Raw genomic sequence first — 27737 nt, 5'->3', positions numbered from 1 at the left:
CAGCGGGAGGTGTAGATGGAGTCAATGGATGGGAGGCAGGTTCGTGTGATGGACTGGGCGGTGTTCACGACTCTCTGAAGTTTCTTGCGGTCCTGGGCCGAACAGTTGCCATACCAGGCTGTGATGCAGCCTGATAGGATGCTTTCTATGGTGCATCTGTAAAAGTTGGTAAGGGTTAATGTGGACATGCCAAATTTCCTTAGTTTCCTGAGGAAGTATAGGTGCTCTTGTGCTTTCCTGGTGGTAGCGTCGACGTGGGTGGACCAAGACAGATTTTTGGAGATGTGCACCCCTAGGAATTTGAAACTGCGAACCATCTCCACCTCGGTGCTGTTGATGCTGACAGGGGTGTGTACAGTACATAGGGTTATGGAGGGGACATCAGAAGCAATGGCAAAATCATGGCTCCAACTTCACTGCTAGAGGGCTCACGTTCTCTGTCTGCGTTTTTGGCTCTGTGCACTGAAACAATAATCCCCACCTTGGCTTTGATGGTACCTAAACATGTAGCTGTCTTCTCCTCCCTGCAGCCTCCATAGCAGCATTTTCTCTCTGTGGCGCTGTTGAATCTGTCGAGTTGCCGATCCTGATTGGGGACACCAGCTCTGAGAGGTGGGCTGTCATCTTAATTGCCGGTTGTGTCCTTTGAATTGGCCGCAGTTCATAAAATTGCCTCCATGTCACCTGCCCCCGGAAATTCATTCCCTGGGGTAAAATTCAACCCCTTGTCTCATGCCAAGCCCTGGAGCCTCCAATATCATTGTCTCCTATTTATACTACAGATAGATTTCATGAAGGGGACGGGACAAAGGAATTGGGGGAAGCATGGTTGTCAGCCTCCTGTCTGTATTCTTATTGATTTTAAATGCTCACCTTCCCTTGAGAATTTCCGCTCACCAGGGCAAAGACAGTTTTGGGAAGGGGAGAGTGGTCAGACAAAAACATATGCCACACACCCACCTTCACTGTAGCAAGAGGAAAGTTGGAAGGTTTCTCTTCAGGCAGGCAGAAAAACAGCAGCATTATTTTCCCCAACTATTACAAAACCATCACCTCAAAATTCCACAATGACTCCACCCAAAAGAAAAATCTAATCTACAAGAACTATTTCAATGCACTGGGTTTATGTAGTTGTAAACAGGTAATCCAACTTTACCTTCTGACACTTCAGCCCTTGTTTGTAACTGTACATAAAATCAGCTCTGATTTGCCAAGGAAGATGTTCACTTAACCCCAAGGCATGCAGGAAGGCTGGCTTATTTTCTGCGACCAACCCTTGGGATACTGCTGCCAATTTTAATGCCTGAATGCCTCTGCCTGAGATTAGCACAAATTGGCAATCAGATCAGGACCTGTTGGTCTGTATGGTTCCGCTACATTTGGCCTTTACTAATGAAATCACGAAGGGAACGCACGACCCATAACGTTTCTACAGCCCAGCGGCTTTTGAGTCTCAATTTCAAAACCACTGTCTCGGCAAAGTTGATGAATGAGTGGACACTTCTTAAAAAAAAACATTTCAGGGTATCTGCAAGGGCTATTTTAAATCATGATGTGGAGATGCTGGCATTGGACTGGGGTAAGCACAGTAAGAAGTCTTACAACACCAGGTTAAAGTCCAACAGGTTTGTTTCAAACACGAGCTTTCGGAGCACTGCTCCGATTCACCTGAGGAAGGAACAGTGCTCCGAAAGCTTGTGTTTGAAACAAACCTGTTGGACTTTAACCTGGTGCTGTAAGACTTCTTACTGTATTTTAATCATGACATGTACTTCCTAAAGCTTCTAAATTAATCCAGGTTAAACTGATCTACATTTACCTCACTGAAAAGGCTACCATTCACATAGGATATCCAAAGCTTCCAGAAATTGGGCAGTTGGCTTATAACAATTTCTGTCAGGTTGTCAACAAAGGTTACAGGCTGCGGAGCTTTAAAACGCCAAGCTGCAAGACAAAAATTACATTAAAAGAATTATTTGCACACATGTAGAATAAAAATCACTATACTTTGTAATAAAACTAAAATCTAAAAACTCATTTAAGTTATATCCAGAATCCACTTTTGGCATATAATGTTACTTATAACTTATGGCCTTCTAACACATTCATTAAAAATAATTGTCAATCTCAATTACCCTGCTCCGTCAGGAAGGCAGGTTAATCGAGCCCATGGTACCTGACGCATCAGCTTTGTTGCGAGTAAACAGGTGGATTCCAAAAATGGTGCGAACATGTTCCTTTTAGATGGAAATGATGAAAACTAAAATGTAACTTTTTGCAAGATATCAGATATTACACCAAATTATAATCTGGAATAAACAAAGATATTTGCATAACTTAATACATTTTTAGTTCAATTACATTTCGAATGCACTAAAGGCTTTATCATTGCTCTTCCAGGGATACTTCAAATAAAAGGTGGGTTTACATCATGCAAACTTAGCCCCCAAGTGAAGTTTGGCCGTGAATATCAATTGAAACTGATATTTGAACTCGAGTCTCTGAGCAAGGGAGCCTGACATTAAAGGTGGAACTACTGAACTCATCTTTATTTTTAAATTAAGAGTACCCAGTTTTTTTTTTCCAATTAAGGGGCAATTTGGCGTCGCCAATCCACCTAACCCGTATATCTTTGGGTTGTGGGGGTGAAACCCATGCAGACACGGGGAGAATGTGCAAACTCCACACAGACAGTGACCCGGGGGCGGGATCGAACCCGGGTCCTCAGTGCCAAATACTGAGCTCATCTCCGTTTGATGTAAACATATTTAAAACAACTCAGTTGTGCCTAGTGACAGTCTAAAATTATGTTCTGAATGACATTAGGATGAAATAACTTATGGAAGCATGTGTGTTTATCAGGAGCAGATTACTTTACAGCTCTCTGACTTTTAAAAGAGGTATTTGAATAATAAAAGTGCCTTGTTCAATAAAGTACTAAGCATTGGGCGAGAAATGTAATTCGGAGGCAGTCAGAATTATTAATTAGAAATAGTCATCTTTATAGCTGTTATAGTACAGCACAGATTAATAATAATTAGAAAAGGGTAGTGTCTTCAATATTGGAAAACAAAACTTTAGCCTTTCACTTCACCTAAAAGTACTAACTTTGCATTACTTTTGGGGGTCATATACCTTTCTTCACCACCATATCCCTCCCCTTGCCCAATGTTCTTGCCTTGTTACGAACCCTGATTCTGTGTCAAACAAACCAGGCATGGGACAGTTACTGGACACTTTGAATACTATCCTTTGCTGGGTGCCGGGAGATACATCGGTGTGATATGCTGGAGATCCCAAACTTATTTTGTTTCATCTCTCATGAGGCACCTGCATCCCCTCTTTGCTTCTGTACAGCAACTGGGCTGAAATCATTAGAACGGGTGTTGGTGGGGTGGTGTGAAAGCAAGGAGTAGCTGCAAGGAGAGGAGTTTTAACATGTTACTTCATTATCATGCAGCCTCTTTGTTCATTTTAATGTGGGTTAAAGTTTTGAAAAGAAAAATTCCTTGTGTCAAATATTTTATATGCAACAGAGGTTTTTCCCAATGTTCAGCAGATATTTTAAAGTTACATCATTATGAAAATCAGGGATGAGAAACACCGCTACCAGACCATCATACTTATTTATGACCAAACGGAAATTACTAAAATGTACCCATCAGACTAAAACAAATTTCACTACAATTACTAAAATTTATATCTTTATCATGTCACAGTATTACACCAAATTATAGTTTAGAATAGACATCAAGTTATTTACAGAATTAAATTCATTTTCGGTTCAATTAATCTACCAAAATGCTTCACAGTCGCTCAAACAGCTGTCGTTTGCTACGTGGTCCTGGAGGTTAAAGGAAGAGACAAGTAGCAGTGACAGAAAGAGGAGCAAGGCAGAACAGGGGAAAATAGTTTTAACAATAAAACAACTTTTTTTGTTGCAAAAGTGGTCATGGACAGTCATCACTCAATTCTTTTTATTAAGGTGCAATTTAGCATGGCCAATCCACGTACACTGCACATCTTTGGGTTGTGGGGGTTGCGACATTATAGAAAATGTTCAGAATATAAAGGGTTAATGTCATATCATAATTAACCACTAGATGGAGCTAGATGCAGACCTATATAAAGCACAGACTCTCAGACTTCGGTGAAAAGGCTGGAGAGGAGAGCATAGGAGTCGTGACAGAGATCACAGTACAGCTATAGATGTATAGAGACTAGCGTTAGTTGAGTGGAGATTACTAGACTATTGTTTACTATAGGAGTAAGTGGTCGAGCTTTAATAAGTAGTGTAAAGTTCATGAACTTGGCTTCTGTGGTCTTTGTGAACACTACAACATCCATCCTGATAACAAGAATCACAAAAACTCTACAGGGGTGAGACACACACAGTCACGGGGAGAATGTTCAAATTCCACACAGAGAGTGACCCGGGCCCAGGATCGAATCTGGATCCTCGGCACCCTGAGGCAGCAGTGCTAACCCCTGCGCCACCATGCCGCCAGCCAGTCATAACTCATTACATCTTGCTAGCACCCATCCTTCGAATTTGTGATGCTGAAAAAAACCTGTGAAATAAATACATGTAAAGATGCTTTCCCCAGCCTTTAATAAGAAAAAGAAAACAAATAATATCTATCATTCAATAGTTTCTGCTCAAGTTGTTGGTCATTTAGACATAGTATGGCTACTTATCTTGATTTGGCCCCAATAAACTTAAGTTTGTACAAATTATCCATGGGAAGCTAGTTTGCACAGCACATATACTTAAAAGGCAATTTTAAGTGTTTATGAAATGTACACGTGTTTGGTAGTCCTTACAGTCATCCCGAGAAGATTGGAAACTGCTGGCCCTTTTCACTGATGCAGCTTGAGTCAAGCGACTAATTGGAGAAGGTCGTACATCATTGTCTAAATCCAGCATTGCGTTATGGAGAAGGGGCCCACCTATGCAAACAAACAGAATAGTCAATATGGTGCTGTCTCATGAAAGTTTCAAGTTTAATTTGAGTGATATGTACGGTAAAGATCTCACAACGATCAAGTTTCAAGGCTGCACAGAATTCACTTGTGTCAAAGTGGTCTCCTACAGTCCAGAGATGTGCAGGTTAGGTGGACTGGCCATGCTAAATTGTCCCTTAGTGTCCAAAGGTGAGATGGGGTTACGGTGATAGGGCAGGGTGGGTGGGGAAGTGGGGCGAGGTAGGGAGCTCTTTCGGAGGGTTGTGCAGACTCGATGGGCCAAATGGTCTCTTTCTGCACTATAGGGATTCCATGATTCTATGATACAGCTGTCAGTCAACAGTCTCCCAAGTTATTCTAGCAGCAACTATTCAGAGAGGACAGGTTATCTTTTGAAAGTAGCTACAAAAGGAACACAAAAGCTGCGATTCGAAAGAACAGAGAAATGTGCCAAATTAAATATAGAAAATAATTACATTTCTAAAGCAAACAATAAATATAGAATCTTATATCCATAGATTGCAGCACGAACATAGGAAGAACTTAACTGGTGTCATTTAATAAACACATGGTTAGTTCAGAGGAAATGCTGTTCCCAAATTCTTTTGACAAAAAATCCTTTCGCCTTTTTTCCCAGTCTATAGAGGTCACTTTTAAATGAATTACAATTTAAAAAAGAGACATACAATCAAGATGGCTTCCACACTAAAATACATGCTCTACATAAAAGATGTGAATCTTTTGTTAAAAGATGCTTTTTCATTTACTGCACATAAAAATACTTAATTTAATATAGCAATGATAATTACATTTGCAGAAATCACAAATAACTTCTGAAAGTGCAGGTTTAGTAATTAACACTGTACAACATAGGGGCTGGAACCAACCAACCAATTGCCCCTGGTCAGAAATTTATTGCAGCATTATTACTCTTCAGATCAGAGCAATTAACTGTCATGTGAAAGCTTTCCTAAACAATTTGTAATTCAGGTAATTTGTAGTAAACTTTCAATGGAAGCCTGTATTGGCAATCCATTGGCTGTTTAAAAGGATCCAAACTTTACCATCACCCTTGAAAAATGGTGTCCTTCCCTGCACTCCATACAAGCCATTACCAACACTCAAACCGCTCTGCTTTTTCTCACAGTAGAATAGAGCACACAACGTGACAAGAGGCAGATATCGGAGGTGGGATGGTGTGAAGGGGACAGAGGGCAGGTAGCCCTCCCATGACAGGCACCTTGTCGGTCACTGGCAATGCCTGTCCATCTGCTCCACTGGAGTCTGCAGATGTCAGCAGTGATCTGCCATGAGACACGTTGCCCGAGACACTGCTGCTGAGACATGTAATCCTCTGCCTTTGGATCCCATGGTGGTGGGAATGGGGTCTTTTCCTCCTTCCTGCTGGATCACAGTTTCTATCACCTCTGCCCTGTGGATAGGCATGAACCTGAGGAGTAGACAGCTGGTGCTGCTTCTGCTAGAGCAGTTGGTGATGATGTGGCCTCTGCTTTGACACTCAGCAGAGGTGGAAGATAAAGCTGCTTCATTCTGTGGTGAAGGCTTGCAGGAAGGAAGTGCAGCCACAGTGTGGGAAATGCTGGGCAAGTGAAATTCCTTTCCCAAAAGTTGGCAATCACCTGTCAAGAAGTGAAGACTCTCTCTGAGAGTAATGCTTTGAACTGCAGCCTCCGAATTTCCATAACTGAAACTCTTCAGTATAATTGATCAACACCTTCCCTCCCTGCCTGTCAGTTTAAATGAAGAAGCACTCATCAGTGAGCCTGGCAAATTGCCCACAGGTCAAGAAGCAGGTTCAACGGCATATCCAGGATAATGGGCTACGGCAACTCAAAACTGGCTTCTTAACTACCTAAACAATTTCTAAATTGCTAATCTGCCAGACCCACAGCCTTTCCCTGCTCAACTTCAATGCCACCCCATGGAACGCCAGAGGAGGGCAGCAGGAGCACATTGGGAATCTGTCCCAATGTCAATTTCTGGGATTTTCCAACCCGTCTTGGCTCCTGAGAACGCCTCTCAAACAGGCTGGTAAAAGTCTGTCCATGGTTTCTGATAACCTGCAAACAGCCTAGTTTAATGAGGATTATCCCACCAGTAGATGGCAGAACAGAATAAAGTGTGCAACAGCACAGATGTATTTTCTGGCTATTTAGCCCCTCGAGCCTGCTCTGTTATAAGATCACGGCTGACCTGATCTTGGCCATAATTCCACTTTAATTTTCCCCCATTAAACTGGACTCCATGTAGATCACAAATCTGTCCAACTCAGCCATGAATATATTCAATGACACAGCCTCCAGTGACTTCTGAAGTAAAATATTTCCAAGATCAATGGTCCCCAAAAAAGAAATTCTTCTCATCTCCATCTTAAATGGGGGACCCCTTTATTTGAAACCGTGTCCCTTTTATATGCAAATGGTGCACCCAATTGGGTGAGGTAAATCCAATAATCTTTTGCACAAAGTAGCCATTTTGAAAAAAGATTGTATAGGTCTAATCTGAAATTGCAAACAAGCAGAATTAAAGCAAAATGAAACATGTAAAACTTTTCTCAATATAGGCAACCTTAAATAAAATTAATTAAGGAAAATATTAAAGTGCTGGAGAAAAAAGATGTCAACGCGGGTCAAGGGCAGAATCCATTTGTTAGAGCTAACAAGCAATAGGGGTAACATTATGCTATTCAGTGTATTCCATAGGTCACCAACTAGTGTGGGAATATACAGAGAAACTAATTTGAAAGAAGATTACAGAGAGGTGTAAAAACAATAGAGTATTTATAATGGCAGGGGGATGAGTTTCAATTATAATATCTACTGGGATAATAATAGTTTAAAGGGCAGAGGGGGGAAGAATTTCTAAAGTGCCTTCAGGAGGATTTGCCTGTCCAACGAGGAGGCAGATATTGTGCTTCTAGGGAATTAGTTTAAAAGGAGAATATTTAGGAGACAGTGACATAGCATTATAAGGTTTAGCTTAGGCATAAAAGTGAACAAAGATAAATCCAAAGTAAAAAATAATTAGTTGGAGGGCAGCTATTTACAGTAAGGTAAGAATGGGTTTGGTCCAGATGAACTGAATCAACGACTGGCAGCCAAAAGTCTGATGGAGCGATGGGCTGTCTTTAACAAAAAAAGAGATGGTTCAGGTGTACTTGAGCTACATTCCTAGAAGGGGGAAATGTAAGAAAAAGCCAGTCAGAACTCCCAGGATGACGAAAGAGATTGAGACTAAGATGAAACAGAAAAAAAGGGTGCTTATGACAGATGTCATGTTGTAAAACAAATTGGAGCCAGGATGAATGTAGAGAGTTCTGAGGGGAAGTGAAAACAGTAATGAGAGAAGATTGGAGTGTATTAAAAGAGATCGGCAGCCAACATGAAAAAAAATCCATATGCACATAGGCATATAGAGTCAACTCCTGTCATTTGCAATTCCCTCTATTGTGAGTTAATTTATCCGCACAAATGAGTATGTACACCAAATCACATTTGATAGCCCCCTTCGCTTGTCCGTGATTTAGATTATTAAACTCCCACATTTCTCACATCTTTCCAAAATAGAAAGCACGCTCTGTGCATTTGCAGAAATTGCACATGCGCAAGTTCACTGTTCACGATTTCACCTGTCGCAAGATTTCATGGGAATGGAACCCCCGCAAACAGTGGGACTTTACTGTAAAGTAAAAGAGCAGTTGAAAGAGGGGTGGGGCAAATTAGATATCGAAAAGGGAACTTATGCATGAAAGCAGAGGTCATGGATAAGGATGAGTACTTTGCATCTATTTTTACAAAGAAGATGATGCTGCCAAAGCCATATGAAAGAGGAGGTAGTTGAGATACTAGATGGAATAAACTATTAATAAAGGTGAGGTATTTGAAAAACCTTTATTCATAATTTGCCAGGACCGACTGAAATGTATCTGAGAATACTGAGGGAAGTAATGTTGGCATCTGGGGGTAGAACTGACCATAATCTTCCATTCTTCCTTAGATACAAGGGTCGTGCCAGAGGACTGGAGAATTGCAAAATGGTACATTGTTGTTCAAAAAGGGATGGAAAGATAAGGCCAGCTACTACAGGGAAGCTAGTTTAACCATATGGTGCGGGTTTTTACAAGTGATAATCTATAACAAAATTAACAGTCCACTGGGTAAATGTGGATTAATTAAAGAAATCCAGTACAGATTGTTAAAGACAACTTGATTAAGTTATTTGATGAGATAACAGAAAAGGTTGAGGAGGGTGTAGTGTAAGTGGGATAAAGTAGGTTTGTCAACAAGTCGAAGAATTAAAGGGGCAGGGGTGGCATGGATATAAAGTTGGTTGAGTGACAGAGAGTAATGACGAACAGTTGTGGTTATCATACTGGAGGAAGGTATACCAATGGATTTCTCCAGGGATCAGTACCAAGACTACTACACTACTTAATGTGCATCAGCTTGACCAGGTCCCAAGCCCCAGAATTCCTTCCCTACATCTCTCTGCCTCACTTGCTTCCTTTAGTCATTGCTTATAACCTACCTCTTTGACCAAACTTGTGATCATCTGACCTAATTTCTCCTTTTGTAGCTTTGCGTAATACTTTGTCTTCTAATGTCCATGTGAAGCACCTTGGGATGTTTCACTAAATCAAAGACGCTATATAGATATAAGTTGTTGATCTAGACTTGGGTATGCAGAGCACAACTTTAAAGTCTGCTGATGACACAAAACCTGAAAGCATGTGAACCGTGAGGAGGATAGTCTTAGGCCTCATTAGGCCTCAAGGACATAGACTGGTGGAATGAGCTGATAAATGGCAGGTGAACTTGTGGGAAAGTGTGAAGTGATGCAATTTGGTAGGAAGACCAAAGAGAAGCAATACATAGGAACATAGGGCAGGAGTAAGCCATTCAGAGCCTCGAGCTAGTCCCGCCATTCAATGAGATCATGGCTGATCTGTGGCCTAATTTCATGTACCTGACTTTGGCCCATATCCCTTAATATCTTTGCCCAACAAAAAATTGTCTATCTATCACAATATAAAGGGTAGAATTCGAAAAGGGGCGCAGAAGCGGAGGAACCTGAGGGTACATGTTTACAAATCATTGAAGGTGGCAAGGCAGGGCTAATAAAGAATTGGGAATCCTGGTCTTAATAAACAGAGACATAAGTACAAAAGCGAGGAAGTTATAGCAAGCCTATATAAAACACGGTTCACCCTCACCTGGAGTACTGTGTCCAGTTATAGGCATCACGTGTTGGGAAGGATGTGAAAGTATTAGAGAGGGTAGAGAAAGAATTTAGGTTGATAGTTCCAGGAATGAGTGACATCAGTTACATCGATAGATTGGAGAAGTTGAGGCTGTACACCTTATTGAGGGGTTCGGGAGATTTGTTCAAGGTATTCAAAATCATGAGTGATCTGGACAGAATAAATAGATAAATTACTCCCATTGCATAAGGACCAAGAACCAGGGGACCAATTTAAGATGAACAGCAAAAAGAACAAAATGCCACATGAGAAAAAAGTTTTTTTTCTTAAATGCAGTGAGTGGTAGGACCTGGATGCCCAAGAATGGGGTGGAGGCTATCAAAAGGGAAATGGATAATCATCTGAAGAGGAAATTTTGCAGTGCCTAGGGAAAGGGGGGGGGGGTGTAGGTTAGATTAAGGGGTTATTGGGATAGGGTGGGGAAGTGGGATAGGGTGGGGAAGTGGGCTTGGGTGGAGTGCTCTTTTAGAGGGTTGGTGCAGACTCGATGGGCCGAATGGCCTCCTTCTGCACTGTAGGAATTCTACGATTCAACCAATTAACTGATGAGCACCTGCAACTGACCTTGGACAATAATCACAGCATACTTATCGCACATTGGCACTTTGGGATATTTCTTTGGGATGATGGACTGTTTGAAAAGGAATTAGGATCCAAACAGCTCCTGCTCTTCCTCGTACTTATCTCAGTAAAGCAAATACTAGAAGTTACTTCTGCAAGGCAGATTAAAATCTAGGTCTCCAACACATTACAGGACAATATTATTAACACTAATGCAGGAATGAATGTTAGTCATTTATGAAATATGACTATTTTGCAAACAGGAGCCCAAAAATATCAAGTTGTTGTAGAGCTGTGAGCAACCAATAGTTCATCAAGAATGATCAATTGGTATCTATTAGACATATTCTATATATAACCTTTGTCTGGGCAGCTGCGTCTACCAATGGGAGCAACATATAAATTTGATCCAACTATTGCTTAATCCTGCATTTAACTTTGAACAGGCGTACGTTATCTGCACTGTGCAGTTCCAAACCATACCATATATTTTAAACATTGATGGCGTCAGTTTTAAATGTTCTACTGTTTCATAGGAAACCACAGCAGCAGTTCGCACTAGTTTCAGGAAAGGATAGTTTAATATGGAATAATTTTTAATTGAGTTATATAGTATTACTAACAACTTGAACCAGCAGCAGGGAACCACAACAACCAAGTTACCCTGAGGACTAATAAACATCTGGAACAAATTATCAGAACATGACTTCAGCTCAGGATTTACCACAAGGTAGCGCTGGAACACTGTAAATTGAACGAAATGTCAAGAGTGGAATTTATCCCAGCTGCTAAACAGTTACTGAAAAGAGCTGACCTAACATGGCCTGCAGTGCGTTCTGATGCCACTCTCAATTTCCTTATGATCTGTACCAGCAGTAGAAAAGCAACATGCTTGCTCTGCTACAGCAGTAGCAAGAGATCTACGTTCTTCTGACCCTCAGAGAGGTTACAGAGTTCTGAACCACCCTAAACACCTTTGAAAATTCTTTCCTGTGCACAGTGGCTTGTTGCCATGTGCTGTGTCCTGACCACCCACAGTACTACATCGACCAAACAGGCGATTCCTTGAGTCTGCCTCAATGTAGAGATCCAAATGCAAGAGACTGATTTTTTTTTTCCAAATGCCTTAGTTTTAACCACTCGAATTTGTTTAGGCAATGAAGCAAGGAAGCACCCTAACTTTTGGAATTTCTTTCCTTGGGCTCAGCCAATGTAAATCTATTCAATAAACACAATATGGCTACATTGAGTCCTTTTTGCAGTGCTTATCGCACTTCACACCTAGCATTAGTATTGCGATAGGAATGCACTTCTGTAAAACGTTATCTAAACAAATCAATAATTAATTTGTAGTTAAAACAACAATTTTAATAATTATTAAGTTTATACTCAAAGAAAACAAATGCAGTGGAATATTAGGCCATTTTTCTCTTTTGACACTCCTTGCAAAAAGAAAAACTACATAATTTAAATCTTCAATATTCTGAAGTATTGCAATGTCCCTCTTAAACATAACATATGTCAATCTCCAGGAGCGTTGTAGGCTTTTTATAAATTGTTACTCTAGTACTCTGAGGAATGAATTTAACCAGTATGGCCCATTTGTCAGAAATTACTCAACAAAGAAGGAACTCGGATGCTGCTCTCCGAAAGTGAACACAAAAGGCCTTTAGTGTTTCTAAAATCATTCTAAATGGTACAAACGGAAGTTGTTAGCAATTGGGGCACACAGCAAATCAGATTACTTTTCAATGAAATACATTCTAGTTCGGATACTTTCAATCAGGTACTTTGATGATGTGTCATTTGTTTTACAAAAAATACATTTTAAGTATTTCAATGATTAATTTTGGCTAATTCGTCAGTCATTGTCACTACAGTAACGAACTTTATTTTAAATTTAACATACATTCTGGAACAAATTTAGGACTGGGTAACCTTTAGGTGGCCAATTTGAAAAGAGTCACAAGACGACCAGGAATGTTACCAAAGGTGTGGCATACCCAAATATGACATTTGGAACTTCAGAAGCTGCAGTAATCAATTTTACATCTTTTCAGTGTGAGTATTTTTGTAAGGGATAGAGGGCAAGGGATGTGGTTTAGACATAAATGGCTCCCAGCTGCATGAAGCTTCTTTCAGATGTACAGTAAGTACAGCATATGGAAGAAAACCAGCCGCTAGGATAACAAATTAAAAAGGCCCTTTTGACAGAGATCCTGTTGCTCTCCTCTATGGGAACAAAGGAAGATCATTCATCATAAGGTGAACAGAATGCGCAATATGAAATGCAGAAATGGTGCAAGCGCTCACTGCATCCGCCATTTGTTCTCATAACATGCACAGCTGGTGTTATTCTGACCCCAAAGAAAAATACATTTTGGCTACAGTGTTGGTATTATAAATGTAATCTTATGCTGCCCAATTCAAAAAGGGTCTGCCAATTTTCTTGTAGCCTCATTTACTTCACTTATTAAAAAACAATAATACTTTCCTTGCCCAAGAAATAAGCCCGTGCTAAATTTCCTAGCAAATGCTGTGATTATCAGCTTACTGTCTTAACATATATTACCAGGGATTGTGTCAGTGTGTTCTATATTCTTAAGATCTGCCATCAGAGATAAGAGATCGTCACCCTCACATGCATGGTATGAAAATATGCCTTTTTTTCTTGTGGCTAAGTGAAATTGGGATGGTTCCCAGTGGATCTCAGTTCAAAGCACATAACTTTGAAAAATTTGGCATTACTGTAATCAGGATTTATTTAGCAGCCCTACTTAACAATGCATTAAAAGCCAAAACATTTAAGGAAATTGAAATATTACACCGATTAATCTGAGCTCTGGGTTGAGCTACAAAATTAGGGTAAAGTAGGGGATTCCATCAGTACCTCTGACCTTTCTCATAACTGACTGATGCCTTCAACATAAGGTGCAAACTGGATAAATGATTTATTACACAATGCTATCAAACTCTCACTGACCTGCACATAGAGATGACAAAATATATACAATTATGTCATGGCATCTGTTGGATTCGCACACAGGCTAACAAGATCTGTACTATGACTGCCATTCCAGATGGATAATCCAAAAACAGGCAATACTGTCATTTAAAAGGAATTTTCCTCCCTGTTGAATTTAGATTGCAGCTCAGTAAAAAGTTACATAAAGTTGCAATATTGAACAGTATAGTTCATGATTTAAATTGCAACTATGCCTTGTGCGTGCCGGTTGTCAAATCATGTTTCTGCTTTAATAGAGTTTGATATTTAGAATAAGCAATACAATACACCTGCTTTAAGCATTTGTTCAAATATTTAAAAACCTGCTTAAATCACATTTGATGCATGATTTAAGAAAACAGTAACAAGCAACCTATTACAAAATGAATGTAATCATCAATTATTGTTAAAGGGGAAGTCTGATAGAATTACACTTCAATTACTGTTAATGGTCAGAACTAAAAACGCTTACATTATTACATAATATATTGCCTGACTGTCAAGTACTGTGCAACATACAAGTACTTATTTTCCATTATTGGAGTGGCTAACGGATGCATTACAATACAGCTGGGTAGAAACTTTCAACCAGGAAAAGCCAAAATCACAGCACTGTTATTGAGCACCTAAATGTCTTCCTTTAATTATGTTCAATTATGAGCATCCCAGTTTTGCTAACAAGTGACAACAATGACAACTAGATTTACCAAGTTTGCAGAAGAGATGCTTTCTATATTGCCAATGCAGATGAACAGGTAGATCGCATGCAAGGCTATGATTGTCTACAGCATTTTATGTTATGTTTATCCCACAGTTGAAATTTCAGTTACTTGACATATAAATCATTTCAATCTCTGCATTCTTTCGATCTATTATATTATAGCTTAAAAAATGCCTGTCATTCCATGAACAGCATCATGATGCGGTAGGATTGAGATCAGCACCACTTCCTCTTAAACCTCATCTGAGCCATCTCAACTATAGAAAAGGTTCAATGGAGTCTTAGACTTTCCCATTAAGGGCTTTTCTACTGGAGACCCTGGGGTACAATACCTCACACGAAACAACTGTTCGAAACAATATTCCAGCACCCCTTCTCAGCAGGCACTCTATCCCAGTGAAAAATCTCCCTGACACAAATTCCTTCCACCTTCCTCTCGCACGGAGAAGGAATTGAGCCCTGTGAATTATTGTGATAAATTACATTTTGAAAGCAAGAAAGCCATTTTGAACCTTTCCCTGCCCCAACACCACCTCCGTAGAAAATTAAATAGAATCAGGAAAGAGAAATGCAAAACATAGGAGAAATTAAGATACAGAAAGAGAAACAACAGAAAGAGGTAGCTCAACAAGACAATGGCGGGAATTCTCCGGTTGTCGCGATTCAATTTTCCCACCGGCAACGCAGCCCCGCCAGCGGATTTCGCGGCGGCTTGGGTTGGTTACAATGGGAAATCCCATTGGCAATCGCCGGCAAGATAGAACCGAATGGCGCACGGCCGAGAAACATGTGGTGGACTGGAGTATCCTGCCCCATATATTCTTCAATAGCACTTTCTGAATTCCACAGAAGATTGCCTGGTACAAAATAGAACATGGCTGTTACTTTAATTCAATAAGAGACTACAAGACAGCAACAATTAAAGATTTTTTTCACAGGCAGGACAACTATTATAGTTTACTAGTGTCATAACATCAACTTATTTCAATGATAGTTGTGTAAAGAAAGGCCAATATCCTTTTAGATTGGCCAAGATTGTCTGCTTTGAAAAAAACCTTTTGGACTCATAGTACCTCATCAAGCACTCAAATTTTAATTCAATCAATTTACATTTTTCCTTTCGATAAAGTCTGGAGGTTTTTTTTACATAAATGTAATCTGAGCAATATAACCCAAGGCGAATGGAACAATAACAATGAAGTTTGTCTCAAGGCATCTCCTAAGTCAAACAATGAAACATGTTCAGTGCAGCACCTTTTTGTCAAAGTTCACCTATGGGGAGGCAGTGGAGTAATGGTATGACCACTGAACTACTAATCCAGAGATCCGGAGTCATACTCTGGGGACCCGGGTTGGAATCCCACCATGGCAGATGGTGAAATGTGAATTCAATAAAAATCTGGAATTAAAGGTCTAAACGGTGGCCATTGCCGAATGTTGCAAAAAAAAACCATCTGGTTCACTGTTTTTTAGGGAAAGAGATCTGCTGTCTTTACCTGGTCTGGCCTACATTTGACTCTTAAATGCCCTCAGGGATGGGCAATAAATGCTAGTCCAGCCAGGTGACCTGACAGCATTATCTCCATTCCAAGGAACTTATCAAGTGGTTCCTTTCCTCCCTCAAAGCCTATGCTGAATTGGCTCCACATTGAATCCTTAATTTATTGACACATTTAGCCTTGCTGTCTTCTCTCATCCCATGGGTCCTTTATTGTCAAAGCTATGATTTTCCCACTGGGTTGCACCTGGCGCTGATTCCATTGTGCCGGGAACATTGCGGGAGAGGCCCGAAATGGGCTTTGCGCCGAGCACAAAACAGACATGCAAGTCATCCAACCCACAGCGCCTGTGCGATCTGGATAACAACCTAGCTGGACATGAACCAGGTGATGGTATTTTGGCTCATTTAAATATGCGCAGACGGGTTGAGGCCGCATTCTCCCGGCTCCCGGGAGTCACCGGCCGCCAATTATTACTCGTCCCTGCAAGCGGAAACCAGGAGTGATGGACACTCAGAGGGCCTCGGAGGTCATTGGAGTCCCCCGGGTGATCAAGGACACGGCAGTACCTTGGCACTTCCCCTGGCACTGCCAATCTGGCAGCGTTAGGGTGCCAGGTTAGCATTACCAGTATTAAGGGCAGCGCACAGGTGCCAGGTAGCTGTACCAGGGTGGCAGGGTGACACTGCCAAGGGTTTGGGCCTGAGGAGGGACCATGACCATGAAGGGGGGGGGGGGGAGAGATAAAGGGTTGAGGAGTTAAGGAGGCGGTATGAAGAGGTGTCATTAAGGTTAGCACGGGGGCAGCACGGTAGCATGGTGGTTAGCATAAATGCTTCACAGCTCCAGGGTCCCAGGTTCGATTCCCGGCTGGGTCACTGTCTGTGTGGAGTCTGCATGTCCTCCCCGTGTGTGCGTGGGTTTCCTCCGGGTGCTCCGGTTTCCTCCCACAGTCCAAAGATGTGCGGGTTAGGTGGATTGGCCATGCTAAATTGCCCGTAGTGTCCTAAAAAGTAAGGTTAAGGGGGGTTGTTTGGGTTACGGGTATAGGGTGGATACGTGGGTTTGAGTAGGGTGATCATGGCTCGGCACAACATCGAGGGCCGAAGGGCCTGTTCTGTGCTGTACTGTTCTATGTTCTATGTTAGCGGGATGAAGGAGGGGGGTCTTGAAAAAAAAAAGGGGGGGAGGCCCTAAAGGTGGGGAGGGGCCCTCAGCAGGGTGTGCTCACTTGGGGGAAGAGGCCATGTCTGTGGGGAAGGGGGTTGCATTGTCCATGGATGGGAAATATAGGGGATCCTTCAGCTCACTGAGATTTGGGCACCCTCTCAAAATGACGCCCCAATCTCGGAGGACCCAGTCTAGACAGCGAGTTTAGTTCCCCACTGCAGAAGAACATTTCTGAGTGTGGGCCTGACCAGTGAGAAACATCCAAGACCCCAAAAAATGACTAAATGTGGGTGAACACAGGTTTGGAACTCACCTAAATGACACAATCATTTTTTGGGAGAATCGCACCCTCCATTTCCTATTTTGATTTTCAGATCTACGCCAAGCTGTACTTTAATTAGAATCTACAGTGCCTCAGAGTTTACCTGGTGAGAAACTGAAAATCACAAGCTCCTGATTCAATCCCTATGCACATTCAATCCTATATAATGCATGTTAAATCTGATTTAAGTAAAATGTAGAACTAATCTAGTTAACACACAAATAACACTTTCATGTTGAATCTAGATTGGCAAGTAATCCTTATCCTTGACATGAGGTTATGATCAGCAAATGCATAAAATGTGGACAGCCGGTTTGGGGTTTCCAACAATCACCAGGTAGAACCAAAGGTGCAAAGTAGATAGTCACATGATGAACATATAATGCATGTGCACTGACAGATTTAGATTTTACGAATAACTTCCAATCATGTCCCAAATCAAATTACTAACGAAATTGAGTAAAACAGCACAGGAATGCTGCTTTGAGTTAATGAGTTGTGCCTGGCAGAGGTAGATATGTTATGACATTGCATAAGCTCCATTATGACATAAAATGGAATAATAATGTGGGATAACGATGTAGAAAATATGTCGAAAATGTTTTGGCATTTTGAAATTATAGGATGGTAAGTAATTAAATACTATGGCCGAACAAGAAAATTTGCGGTAGTAAATCTCAGCATGCATGAGATCGTGCTAACCAAGTACTGGTCTCGATTCCATTTACCCAAAGCACAGTTTATCAATGTTGATGAAAATGAATTACCAGTAATTGTATCTGTCAATGGTGAAAAAGGATAGCTATTTTTCTTCCCTCGTTTCAAAAATGTCTGATTAAGCAGGGGACTCCCAGCTTCTTTAAGTAAAACAAATCATTTCTGTCAAGGTAGTCTCCAAATAGAAAAAAAACTAGAGAAAGATCCACTGGCAATTAAAAAGAAACTCAACTTTATTATTTTATGCTGCTGCCAAGTACTGAATAAATGAAAAATGGATTCTTGGAAAGTTTCCTTTAAATGATGACTATAAAAAATTACTGCTGTATCTGCTAGCAAATTTAGTTGGCACATTGAAAAGAAACCTAGCTACCATGGAGATCTTTAGGATACTATATTAATGCCTACTTTTATAAGAATGGCAACACAACAATGCTGGAAAATTTAGAAAGTGCTTTTACCAAGTATACTTTCCCAAAAATGTTAACATCTTGTTGGGGTTTAATTCTGCAGATGTTGGCCACCTCTCAATGTCTTGCCTACATCGCAGCAAACTTCTCAAGCATGAAGATTCATATCCATCCTTGATGCAATACTTATGCTGACCTGAATTTTTCGTGCAAGCAACTGGCAGTTCCGGAAGCAAACCCAAAACGTTTCCCGGCTACAATTGGCTCCTCACTGCGATTTTACATGCGCTGGCCAATTAATGCCCAGCCAGTGTAAAACACGTGCTAAGAAATGCTCAGCGCTGCTGGAAAGGGAGAGGAGAGGGCAGGTGACGAGAAAAGGGAGGGTGTGAACTGCAGCTTCCAATATGCTCCCTCAGGAAGACGGCCACTGCGGAGCTGTCTCAGGGAGCTGCTGACCTGTGAACAATAAATGTAGGTGGAAAATTTATGCCACGAATGTCTAGGAAGCACAATCATGCACACACCTCAGTCCCCAAACTCATTTGGTAGTTTTATTTGAGCCTTGACCTTTCATCCCGTTCTGGATTGAGGTTTCAGCTTAAAAATAAAGGCCTCTTTGCTAATCGGTTCTCCCATCAACCATTAGCAGGCGGGCAACATAAAGATCCAGTCAATTGATGTTTAATCCATTTAAATTTGTTTCTTGATTGTTGGTGGTCGTGCTTCGGACTTTCTCAAGTGCCCGCCAACCAATATATCGTGCGAGTGTGCATTGATGTCAGGAAACGTGCCCAATATCCTCTCATGTGATTTCACATGCTTCCAGGTGGGGCACACACCCAAACCTTGCACTAGAATTCTGGCTCAAGGTTACAGCTGTAATCTCTACATGCATTATTACTCAACAAATAATGACAGAAACTCTGACCAACTATCTCCTTTCTTTTGCTCTGAGGCTCATCTCGGAGAGCACCCCCTGTTCCTGTCCCTGCTGAGAGCACTCAGAACAGGGATTGAACTGAGAAACCTTCCAGCTTATGATGCTCAATTGCTCACCAGGAACACTCTCTGAGTCACTGTAGATTCTAATAATTAAATTAGAGGTGTAATAATAAATGAAAACAATGGTACTAGGCTTTTTCACTTTGAGTAAAACTAGAACAGTAAATTTAAACTTTCACTTACCTCAAAAAAAAGCAATAACGATGAACAAAATTGCGTGTATGCAAATAGAGCAAGACTTTAGCTCAAAACCTTTGCTGGGGTCATTTTGCCCCCATTCCCTTGTTGGCTCTTTTCTTCTCTCTGCTGAGGAGCATTTCTCCTAATGGTACTGAGAGTATGGCCGTAAGGTTAGCCTTACAGGTCTTCAATTCTGCTGAGCAAAGTCTCCTTAGAACAGTGATTTTTTTGTATTTTTGTTGTGCTGGGGTTTGTAAGATGTTGACTAAATCCTGTATTGGTTCAGACAGGTCTCTTAGCCGAGAAAAGATCATAAGGATGTTATGGTGCCTTTGGTGTAACTTGAGATGGGGCAGGTGTGTTTTGGTGCATGACAAATGTGGCACGAAAATCCTATCCTACTCCTTCTGGTGGGCAGTGCAATGGCGGTAGTGAATTTTAAAGTATGTCCTTGGAATGTACAGGGAATTCATCATCCTGTCGAAAGGAAAAATATGTATTTTCTTAAGAAGGAGAAAGAGGACATAGCCTTGTGCAGGAGACTCATTTGGATGACAGGCAGCGCAAAGTTAAAGCGGGGATGGGTGGTGCACGCCTGTTTTGCCTGTTCTCGACCAGCAGCAGAGCAGCAGCAATTTTGGTCAATAATAATGTTCTCTTTAAGGTGGAGCACTGCTTGAAGGATAAGGCGGGGTAGATGTGTGATTATTAAAGGATTGTATTAAGACTCTGACTTGACAATGAGTGCGTGTAGCCCTCTTAATCACTCCCCGGAGTTTGTTACTAAAGTCTTCACGGAATTTGCAGAGCCTGTTTCGACCAATTCATTTGTGAGCGGGGACTTTAATTGTCATTTGAATCCCTCGATGGATAAGTTCCCAGTAACCAAAAATCCTTCCACCCTACAGACAAGGGCATTGGCATCAGTATGTGATAAGATGCCTAGACGTGTAGAAGATTTTACATCCTAGGGATAAAGAATCCACAGTTTTCTCAGCCCCCTATCTATGTCATCACAGTGCAGAAGAGGCCCTTTGTCCATCGTGTTTGCACCGACTTGTTAAAAATACCTGATTTACCGACCTAATCCTATTTCCCGAACTTGACCCATAGCCTTAAATGCTATAATATGCCAAGTGCTCATCCAGGTACTTTAGGATGCGAGACAACCCGCCTCTACCACCCTCCCAGGCAATGCATTCCAGACCGTCACCATCCTCTGCGGAAAAAGGTTTTTCCTCAAATCTCCCCTACCTCCTGCCCTTCACCTTGGACTTGTGCCCGCTCGTGACTAACCCTTCAACTAAGGGGAACAGCTGCTACTTATCCACCCCGTCATGCCCCTCAAAATCTTGCATACCTCAGTCAGCTCACCTCTCAGTCTTCTCTGCTTCAGCAAAAAACAACCCAAGCCAATGCAACCTCTCTTTCTAATTTAAATGTTTGGATTTCCAGAAGGCCTTTGCCATACAGGAGGCTGCTAAATAAGAGCCCATGTTAGGGACAAGGTACTGGTATGGATAGAGGATTCGCTGACTGGCAGAAGGCAGAGAGTGGGGATAAAGGGGTCCTTTTCAGGATGGCAGCCAGTGACTAGTGGCTTTCCGCAGGGGTCAGAGTTGGGACCACAGCTATTCATGATATATAGTAATGTTCTGGTAGAAGGAACTGAGGACATTGTTGCTATGTTTGCAGATGATACAAAGATATTTAGAGGGACAGATTGTACTGAAGAAGCAGAGAGGCTGCAGAAGCACCGGATCCGGCGGGCTAGGAGAGTGGGCAGGAGGTGGCAGATGGAATACCATATGGAAAAGTGTGAGGTTATGCAGTTTGGTAGGAAGAGACATAGACTATTTTCAAAATGGGAAAAGGCTTCGGAAATCAGAAGCACAAAGGGACTTAGGAGTCCTAGTTCAGATTCTCACGGTTAACATACAGGTTCAGTTGACAGTTAGGAAGGTAAATCAATGTTAGCATTCATGTCGAGAGGGCTAGAATACAAGCAGAGCTGTACTTCTGAGGCTGTATAAGGCTGTGGTCAGAACCCATTTGGAATATTGTGAGCAGGTTTTGGCCCTGCATTTAAGAAAGGATGTGTTAGCCTTGGACAACGTCCAGAGGAGGTTCACAATGATCTCCGGAATGAAGGACCTGTCACATAAGGAGTGATTGAGGACTCTGGGTCTGTACTCGTTGGAGTTTAGAAGGATGATGGGGAGACCTCATTGAAACTTACAGAATACTGAGAGGCCTAGATATAGTGAACGAGATATAGTAAGAGAAACTATAACATGACGGCACAGCCTCAGACCGAAGAGAGATCATTTAAAGCTTAGATGAGGAGGAATTTCTTCAGCCAGAGGGTGCTGAATCTGTGGAACTCGTTGCCACAGAAGACTGTGAAGACCAAGTCACTGGGTGTCTTTAAGTCAGAGATAAATAGGTTCTTGATTAATAAGGGCATCAGGGGTTATGGGGAGAAGGCAGGAGAATGGGGATGAGAAACATATCAGCCATGATTGAACGGCAGAGCAGGCTCGATGGGTTAGTGATCTCCTTGGATGCAGAGAAAATGTTTGACAGTGTGGTGTGGAATTATTTAATTTTTACATTGTGGAAATTTCAGCTGGGTGAGGAATAGTTTAAGTAGATTCAGGTGTTGTACCATAGGCCTTTGCTGACAGCGCCCATGAATGGTTATAGATCTGCGAGTTTTGGTCTGCAGATAGGGACTAGGCAGGGCTGCCCCCCTGTCCCCCTTGCTGTTCGCACTGGCCATGGAGCCTTTGACAGAGGTGATTAGGCAAGATATCCTGATATCTGGGCTGGGCTGTGGGATAAAGCAGCACAAGATCATGCTTCAGGCTGACAATGTGCTGCTATTTATGTTGAAACCGGATGTTTCAGTTCCCACTATCATTAATGTGGTAGATAGATTTAGCACCTTTTCTGGCTATAAGATTAATTTCGCAAAGTCAGAAGCTATGCCGGTGGGAGAGTTGAAGAGTAACCCACTCTCCCTTGCTAATTTTTCTTTCAGGTGGCCTCCATCAGGGTTCACTGATCTGGGTGTTCCAATTATCCCCTTTTTCAAACAACTACACGGGGCCAGATTCTTCAGTTAATTGCATCTAGATGGGACTTGACTCATTGGTCCCCCCTGTCAGTATCATGGCTGGGTACGATTGCCTTGATTAAGATGAATTTGTTGTATTCCTTGAAAGAGTTTTAAACGAGATTAAAGGAATGATTAGTTTGTTTATATGGAATAAAAAGAAGTCTCTTCTGAAGTATACCAAGCTGCAGCTCCGAGGTTGCAAGGGGGCATCTGGGGGTCCTGATTATTGGACTGTACCAACTAGCTTTTTTTCTTAGATTTACAAGGGACTGGGTTAGAAATGTACCTCTATCGGGTTCTATATTGAAGCAGACCAGTCAACTTTCCCCTTGTAGGTCTTGTTATTTTATGGGAACTTTAGGTCAAGTTCTGCTAGGTGCAAGATTCTTATTATTATTAATACTCTTTAGAGCATGGAGGATGGTCCGTCAACTAGAAGGGAGATCTAAACTGACCCGCTCCTTCTCCCCTGCAGGGCAGCTCAAACTTCCCACCAGATCTTATGGACCATGGAATCAATACTTGGAGAGATCGAGGTATTTGTAGGATGAGAGATATTTATATTACTGGTGCTTATTTATCATCCTTTGAGCAGCTATTCGGACAATTTGGCATCCCGAGCGACTCATTTTTAAAATATCTGCAACTTAGAGACTGTATACTTAACAAGACAACTTTAAGTCTGGACACTTCTATTTCCCTGGTAGAAGAAACCCCTGATCTTTGCGGAACTTAGACAATTAATTAGCAAGTTTTATAATGCTTTGTGTTCTGGATCCTGTGTTAGTACACTGGGCAGTTTTCAGTCTTGGGAAAGAGACTTGGCAACTAATATTGGTGAGGAGACATGGAGTAGTGTATGAGATAGTGCCCAAAATATACGGTATGCAATAGAAAGAAAGAGATTCAGTTCAAAATAGAGCACCGCTTGCGCATCACACAGAGTTTGAGACACAGGTTTGATCCTGCTATATCCCCAATGTGCCTAAAGTGTCTGGTAGTCAAGGGTGATTATGTACACTGTGTATGGACTCGTGACAAGATTTAATCCTATTGGTCTGGTGCAGTTAAGGAGCTTGAGAGAATTTTTGACAAGGCCTTAGAATTTGATCTTTTGTTTCTAATTCTGGGTATTCCAGATAGGAGAATAATTGACAATGGAAAAAGGCTGAATAACATCCTAACTTTTGCAGCTCGTAAAAATATCCTCAGCCCCGGACCTGTGACAAATATTCTTCAATTCAAAACTGGCATTAAATAATCATGGGAGTGTATCCCTATGAAATTCCTGATGTATGTGATCCGTTCCAAGTCTGCTATATTCCATAAAGTGTGGAACCACCCCCCCCATCTGAAATTTATAGGCTCCTCTTTGTCTGACCTGCTCCTGGAAGGTTTACCATAAACCATATGGCAAGTCACAGTCTTGCTATACATAAAGGTGTGCATCATGTTTATATGGTCTTATCCTCTTTCCTCCTCCTCCCCACCCCCCCCCCCCCATTTTCTGACAGAGGCACTAGTTCTTAGGGACTGTTGTTCTGAATTTAATCCCGTCTTTCTCTGTTTTTACATCTGCAGGAATATTTGTTCTGAACTGTACAGTTGTGTTTTTAACATTTGTTAGTGTTTTGTGTAAAAACAAAAATGATAAAATTCTAATAAAAATATATTTTTTAAAAACCCATTTACTTAAGAGTTAAAATCAGGCCCTATTTCTCAGCACATTATAGTTACAATTATTCTTTTCTCTTTTATTTCTCCTGGCAAGTCTTGGCAGCGTTGAACCAGAGTTAATGAATGGCATGCAAAACCACGAAGATTGTTGATCTCTGTTCATGGAATGAGAGCTACCTGCTGACATGTTACTCCCAGTTGGGAGTCCCAAAATAGTGATGTGCTGATCCTGAACTGTTCATTTAGAATTTGTGTTTAATGGCTAGGGAATTAATTCATTTCTAAAAATTAGTTTCCCTGGGGAGCACTTCGCACTAAAAAAGTACTTTGCTTGACAGGAGTGCTCTCCTTTAAACTAGTCCTTTCATATTTTATATGAAAATGAATTATTGGCATATATTTTAACTTCAATAATTCAGTTAAAAATATACAGTTTCATAGTAACAATCTCCATTATTCTACTAAAATTATAGTTTAAATATGATAGTTTATATATCAAGTTGCGAATAAAAAAAAATGTACCTACCACTAAAGAACTCCCATGGACAAGATTAATTGACCTTCAACTGCTGTGACTACCTAAGGCAGAGTAAGCTTGAATAACTCAATATTTCTTTCTTATTTTTCTCTATTCTAATCCAATTTTTCTTGTGTATCTGGTTTGTGTCGAATTCACCCTACTTCCTTCTTGCCATTTCTTCCTCCACACAGGTTGTCTCCCCCACCTCTAGACCCCTTAATGATGCCCCCTCTGTGTCCTCGCAGGAGAAGTTGGCCCACAACAGACAGGAGAGATCCCAGAGGACGGCAGGGTGCTGGACAGAGTCCTCACCCACTCCGAGGAACGGACCCTGGCGGTCGTGGTGGTGGAGGAGGACAGATCTGTAACCAATAATGAGGTTGGTGCACGGCTGCGAGGATCCACCAGCCCCCACCCAGATGACCTGTCACACGTGAGTTGTTAATGCCATACAGACTGATCCACCCCTCCCACTAACCAGATGTCCATTTCCATCTGCGGCACCGGCCCTCCGCCCGGCTACCAGGAGAACACCACGGACGAGATGTCCGAGCATTCCACCTTCAAAGCATCACAGCTGTCAACCCCACCCTCCACCAATGCAGACACACATATCTCGGGGGGGAACAGTAATGGACAGGCTTCTGGAGTACATTCTGGTGAGCACCACACTGTTGCTGATGCACAGCAAGTGGAGGCATGAACCCCCAGGCGAGACAGCAGTAGAAGATCTCCTGTGATCCCAGGACCCACCTGGGTCCCAGTCAGATGCTGAGCCACTGGACCAGGTTTACCCGTAGCTGATGCAGATGTTGGGGTGTGGTCGTGAGATTCAGAGGGGAATGCCAGCGTGGCACCGAGGCCAACATCGCAAGGTTGGTGTCCGCAGTGGAGAGCCTGGCGCACAATATCAACAGCATTAATGGAGGTGTCCAAGACATGGCATCAGTGGCGGCCATGACTGAGTGCCTCAACAGGGGCTTCCAGTCTCTGGGAGACGTGATACAGTACCATGTGGGCATAGCCAAGGTGCTGCAGAGGATGCCACAGTCACTGAGAAGCATTGCCGAAGGCGTCAACACCATCCTGCAGACATTAGGGAGCCACCAGGACTGGCAGAGTCAGATGATGGGGCATCCCATCGATGGCAGAGAAATCAGCTGCCCAGACACCCTGTTGGGCTTGGTCCATGTGAAAGTTTGTATCATATAATCATAGAATTTACAATGCCGTTCCTCTTAAATCTCATCAAGGAGATGTACTGCGATCCCACCATTCACCAAGGTCCCAGATTCACTATTGAGTTCACCCCATAATTTTTAGCTCACACGCTCACTATTTACACGGCAAACATTTTGCGTGCAGAGAGAGGGCACTGTCTAAATGCAAATCCCTTTGCTGTATCAAATCGATATCCAAGATGACGCTGGGATAGAGAAAATAATAATTTCAAAAATAGTGCTCGTGTCTATCCTTAACCAGACTACAAAATAATACTATTATAAAAGCTACACAGCCGTGGATGAGTTATGCATTCAATTCTCGGGCTCCTTATTTTGGATTATACTCAGGACAGGTGCCAAATTCTCTGGGACAGAATGTGAAAACTGCCCTCTGGGCTAAAACAAAGGTCATTATTCAGTCCCAATAATGTGACTGTCAGGCAGATATATTCCAATACGAATCAATACAAACGTGACTGTTAATGATTTAGGCTTTATAATAAATCTCTAGTTATTAAAGCTGTTAACATAGCTTGATTTGAAGCCAAAACTATTCATTACACACCATGGTGTAATATAGCTCACACAAAACAGATTCTGGTTAAATGTGGAACCCAATGCTGACTTCTTAAAAATGGCATTAAAAAACTGCAATAATTAAGAATGTATTACACCACTAAGACAAAGATATATTATGTATATTATTTGAACATGTAATCCAGTCATGTGGAAATTTCCATCACTTAACACTATGATCTCACATATTCAAATTACAATCTATTGTCTCGTTATGTTATCAAGCCCTCGACTTGCTAAAAAAAAACTTAACTGTTACTAATAATGAGATAAACAACTCCAAAACAGTTACAGTAGGTGATAAAAATAGATCAAATCGTCTCGAATAATCAGTTGTAAACAAAACCAAAACCATTCCAGCTGTGTTTTTTTTTAAGGGAGAAAAATATTCCGTTTTTAAATATATTGGGCCAGATTTTGCTGGAGTACAGCATCTTGCGCTGCACTTCCATTAGTTAGGCTTTCAATTTCACATTTAGGTTTTAAACTCGTTTTCCCAAAAAGCTGCTGGAAGCGCCAACTGATAACCAGAGAAGGCAACAGAGCATCCAGGACATTGGTGAATGCTGGGACCAACAGGCTTATCCAATAAGATGAATCGACTGAGATGAAAACAGAGAAAGGACTGGGACTGAAAGTGAATTAAATTAATGTCAAATCAGGTAGAGAAAGAGAAACGAAGAGAGGGGAATTAAGATCAGATCAGGAGGAAAAATAAATAAACTTAAAAAAAAACACATTTTTAACATCTCCCAAAACGATTCACAAACTGAAGTAAACAGCGT

General features: G+C 41.6%; 1 protein-coding gene across 2 annotated transcripts in view; it reads right to left on the bottom strand.

Annotated features, from left to right (window-relative positions):
• exoc2 (exocyst complex component 2) overlaps positions 1-27737 on the bottom strand; it is a 273825-nt gene that overhangs the window by 107876 nt on the left and 138212 nt on the right. Inside the window, exons 12-13 of one of the 2 annotated variants that reach the window (XM_038796745.1) lie at positions 4825-4950; positions 1820-1944 (exon numbers count right to left, since the gene is read on the bottom strand). In XM_038796745.1, the coding sequence (XP_038652673.1) occupies positions 1820-1944; positions 4825-4950 (251 nt within the window). The remainder of the gene's footprint in view (positions 1-1819; positions 1945-4824; positions 4951-27737) is intronic. The other variant, XM_038796746.1, reaches the window with a different exon arrangement.

The sequence above is a fragment of the Scyliorhinus canicula genome, chromosome 5 (assembly GCF_902713615.1).
Source record: "Scyliorhinus canicula chromosome 5, sScyCan1.1, whole genome shotgun sequence".
NCBI lineage: Eukaryota > Metazoa > Chordata > Chondrichthyes > Carcharhiniformes > Scyliorhinidae > Scyliorhinus > Scyliorhinus canicula.
Note: the sequence above shows the minus strand (reverse complement) of the source record. Positions and strands in the feature narration are given on the sequence as shown.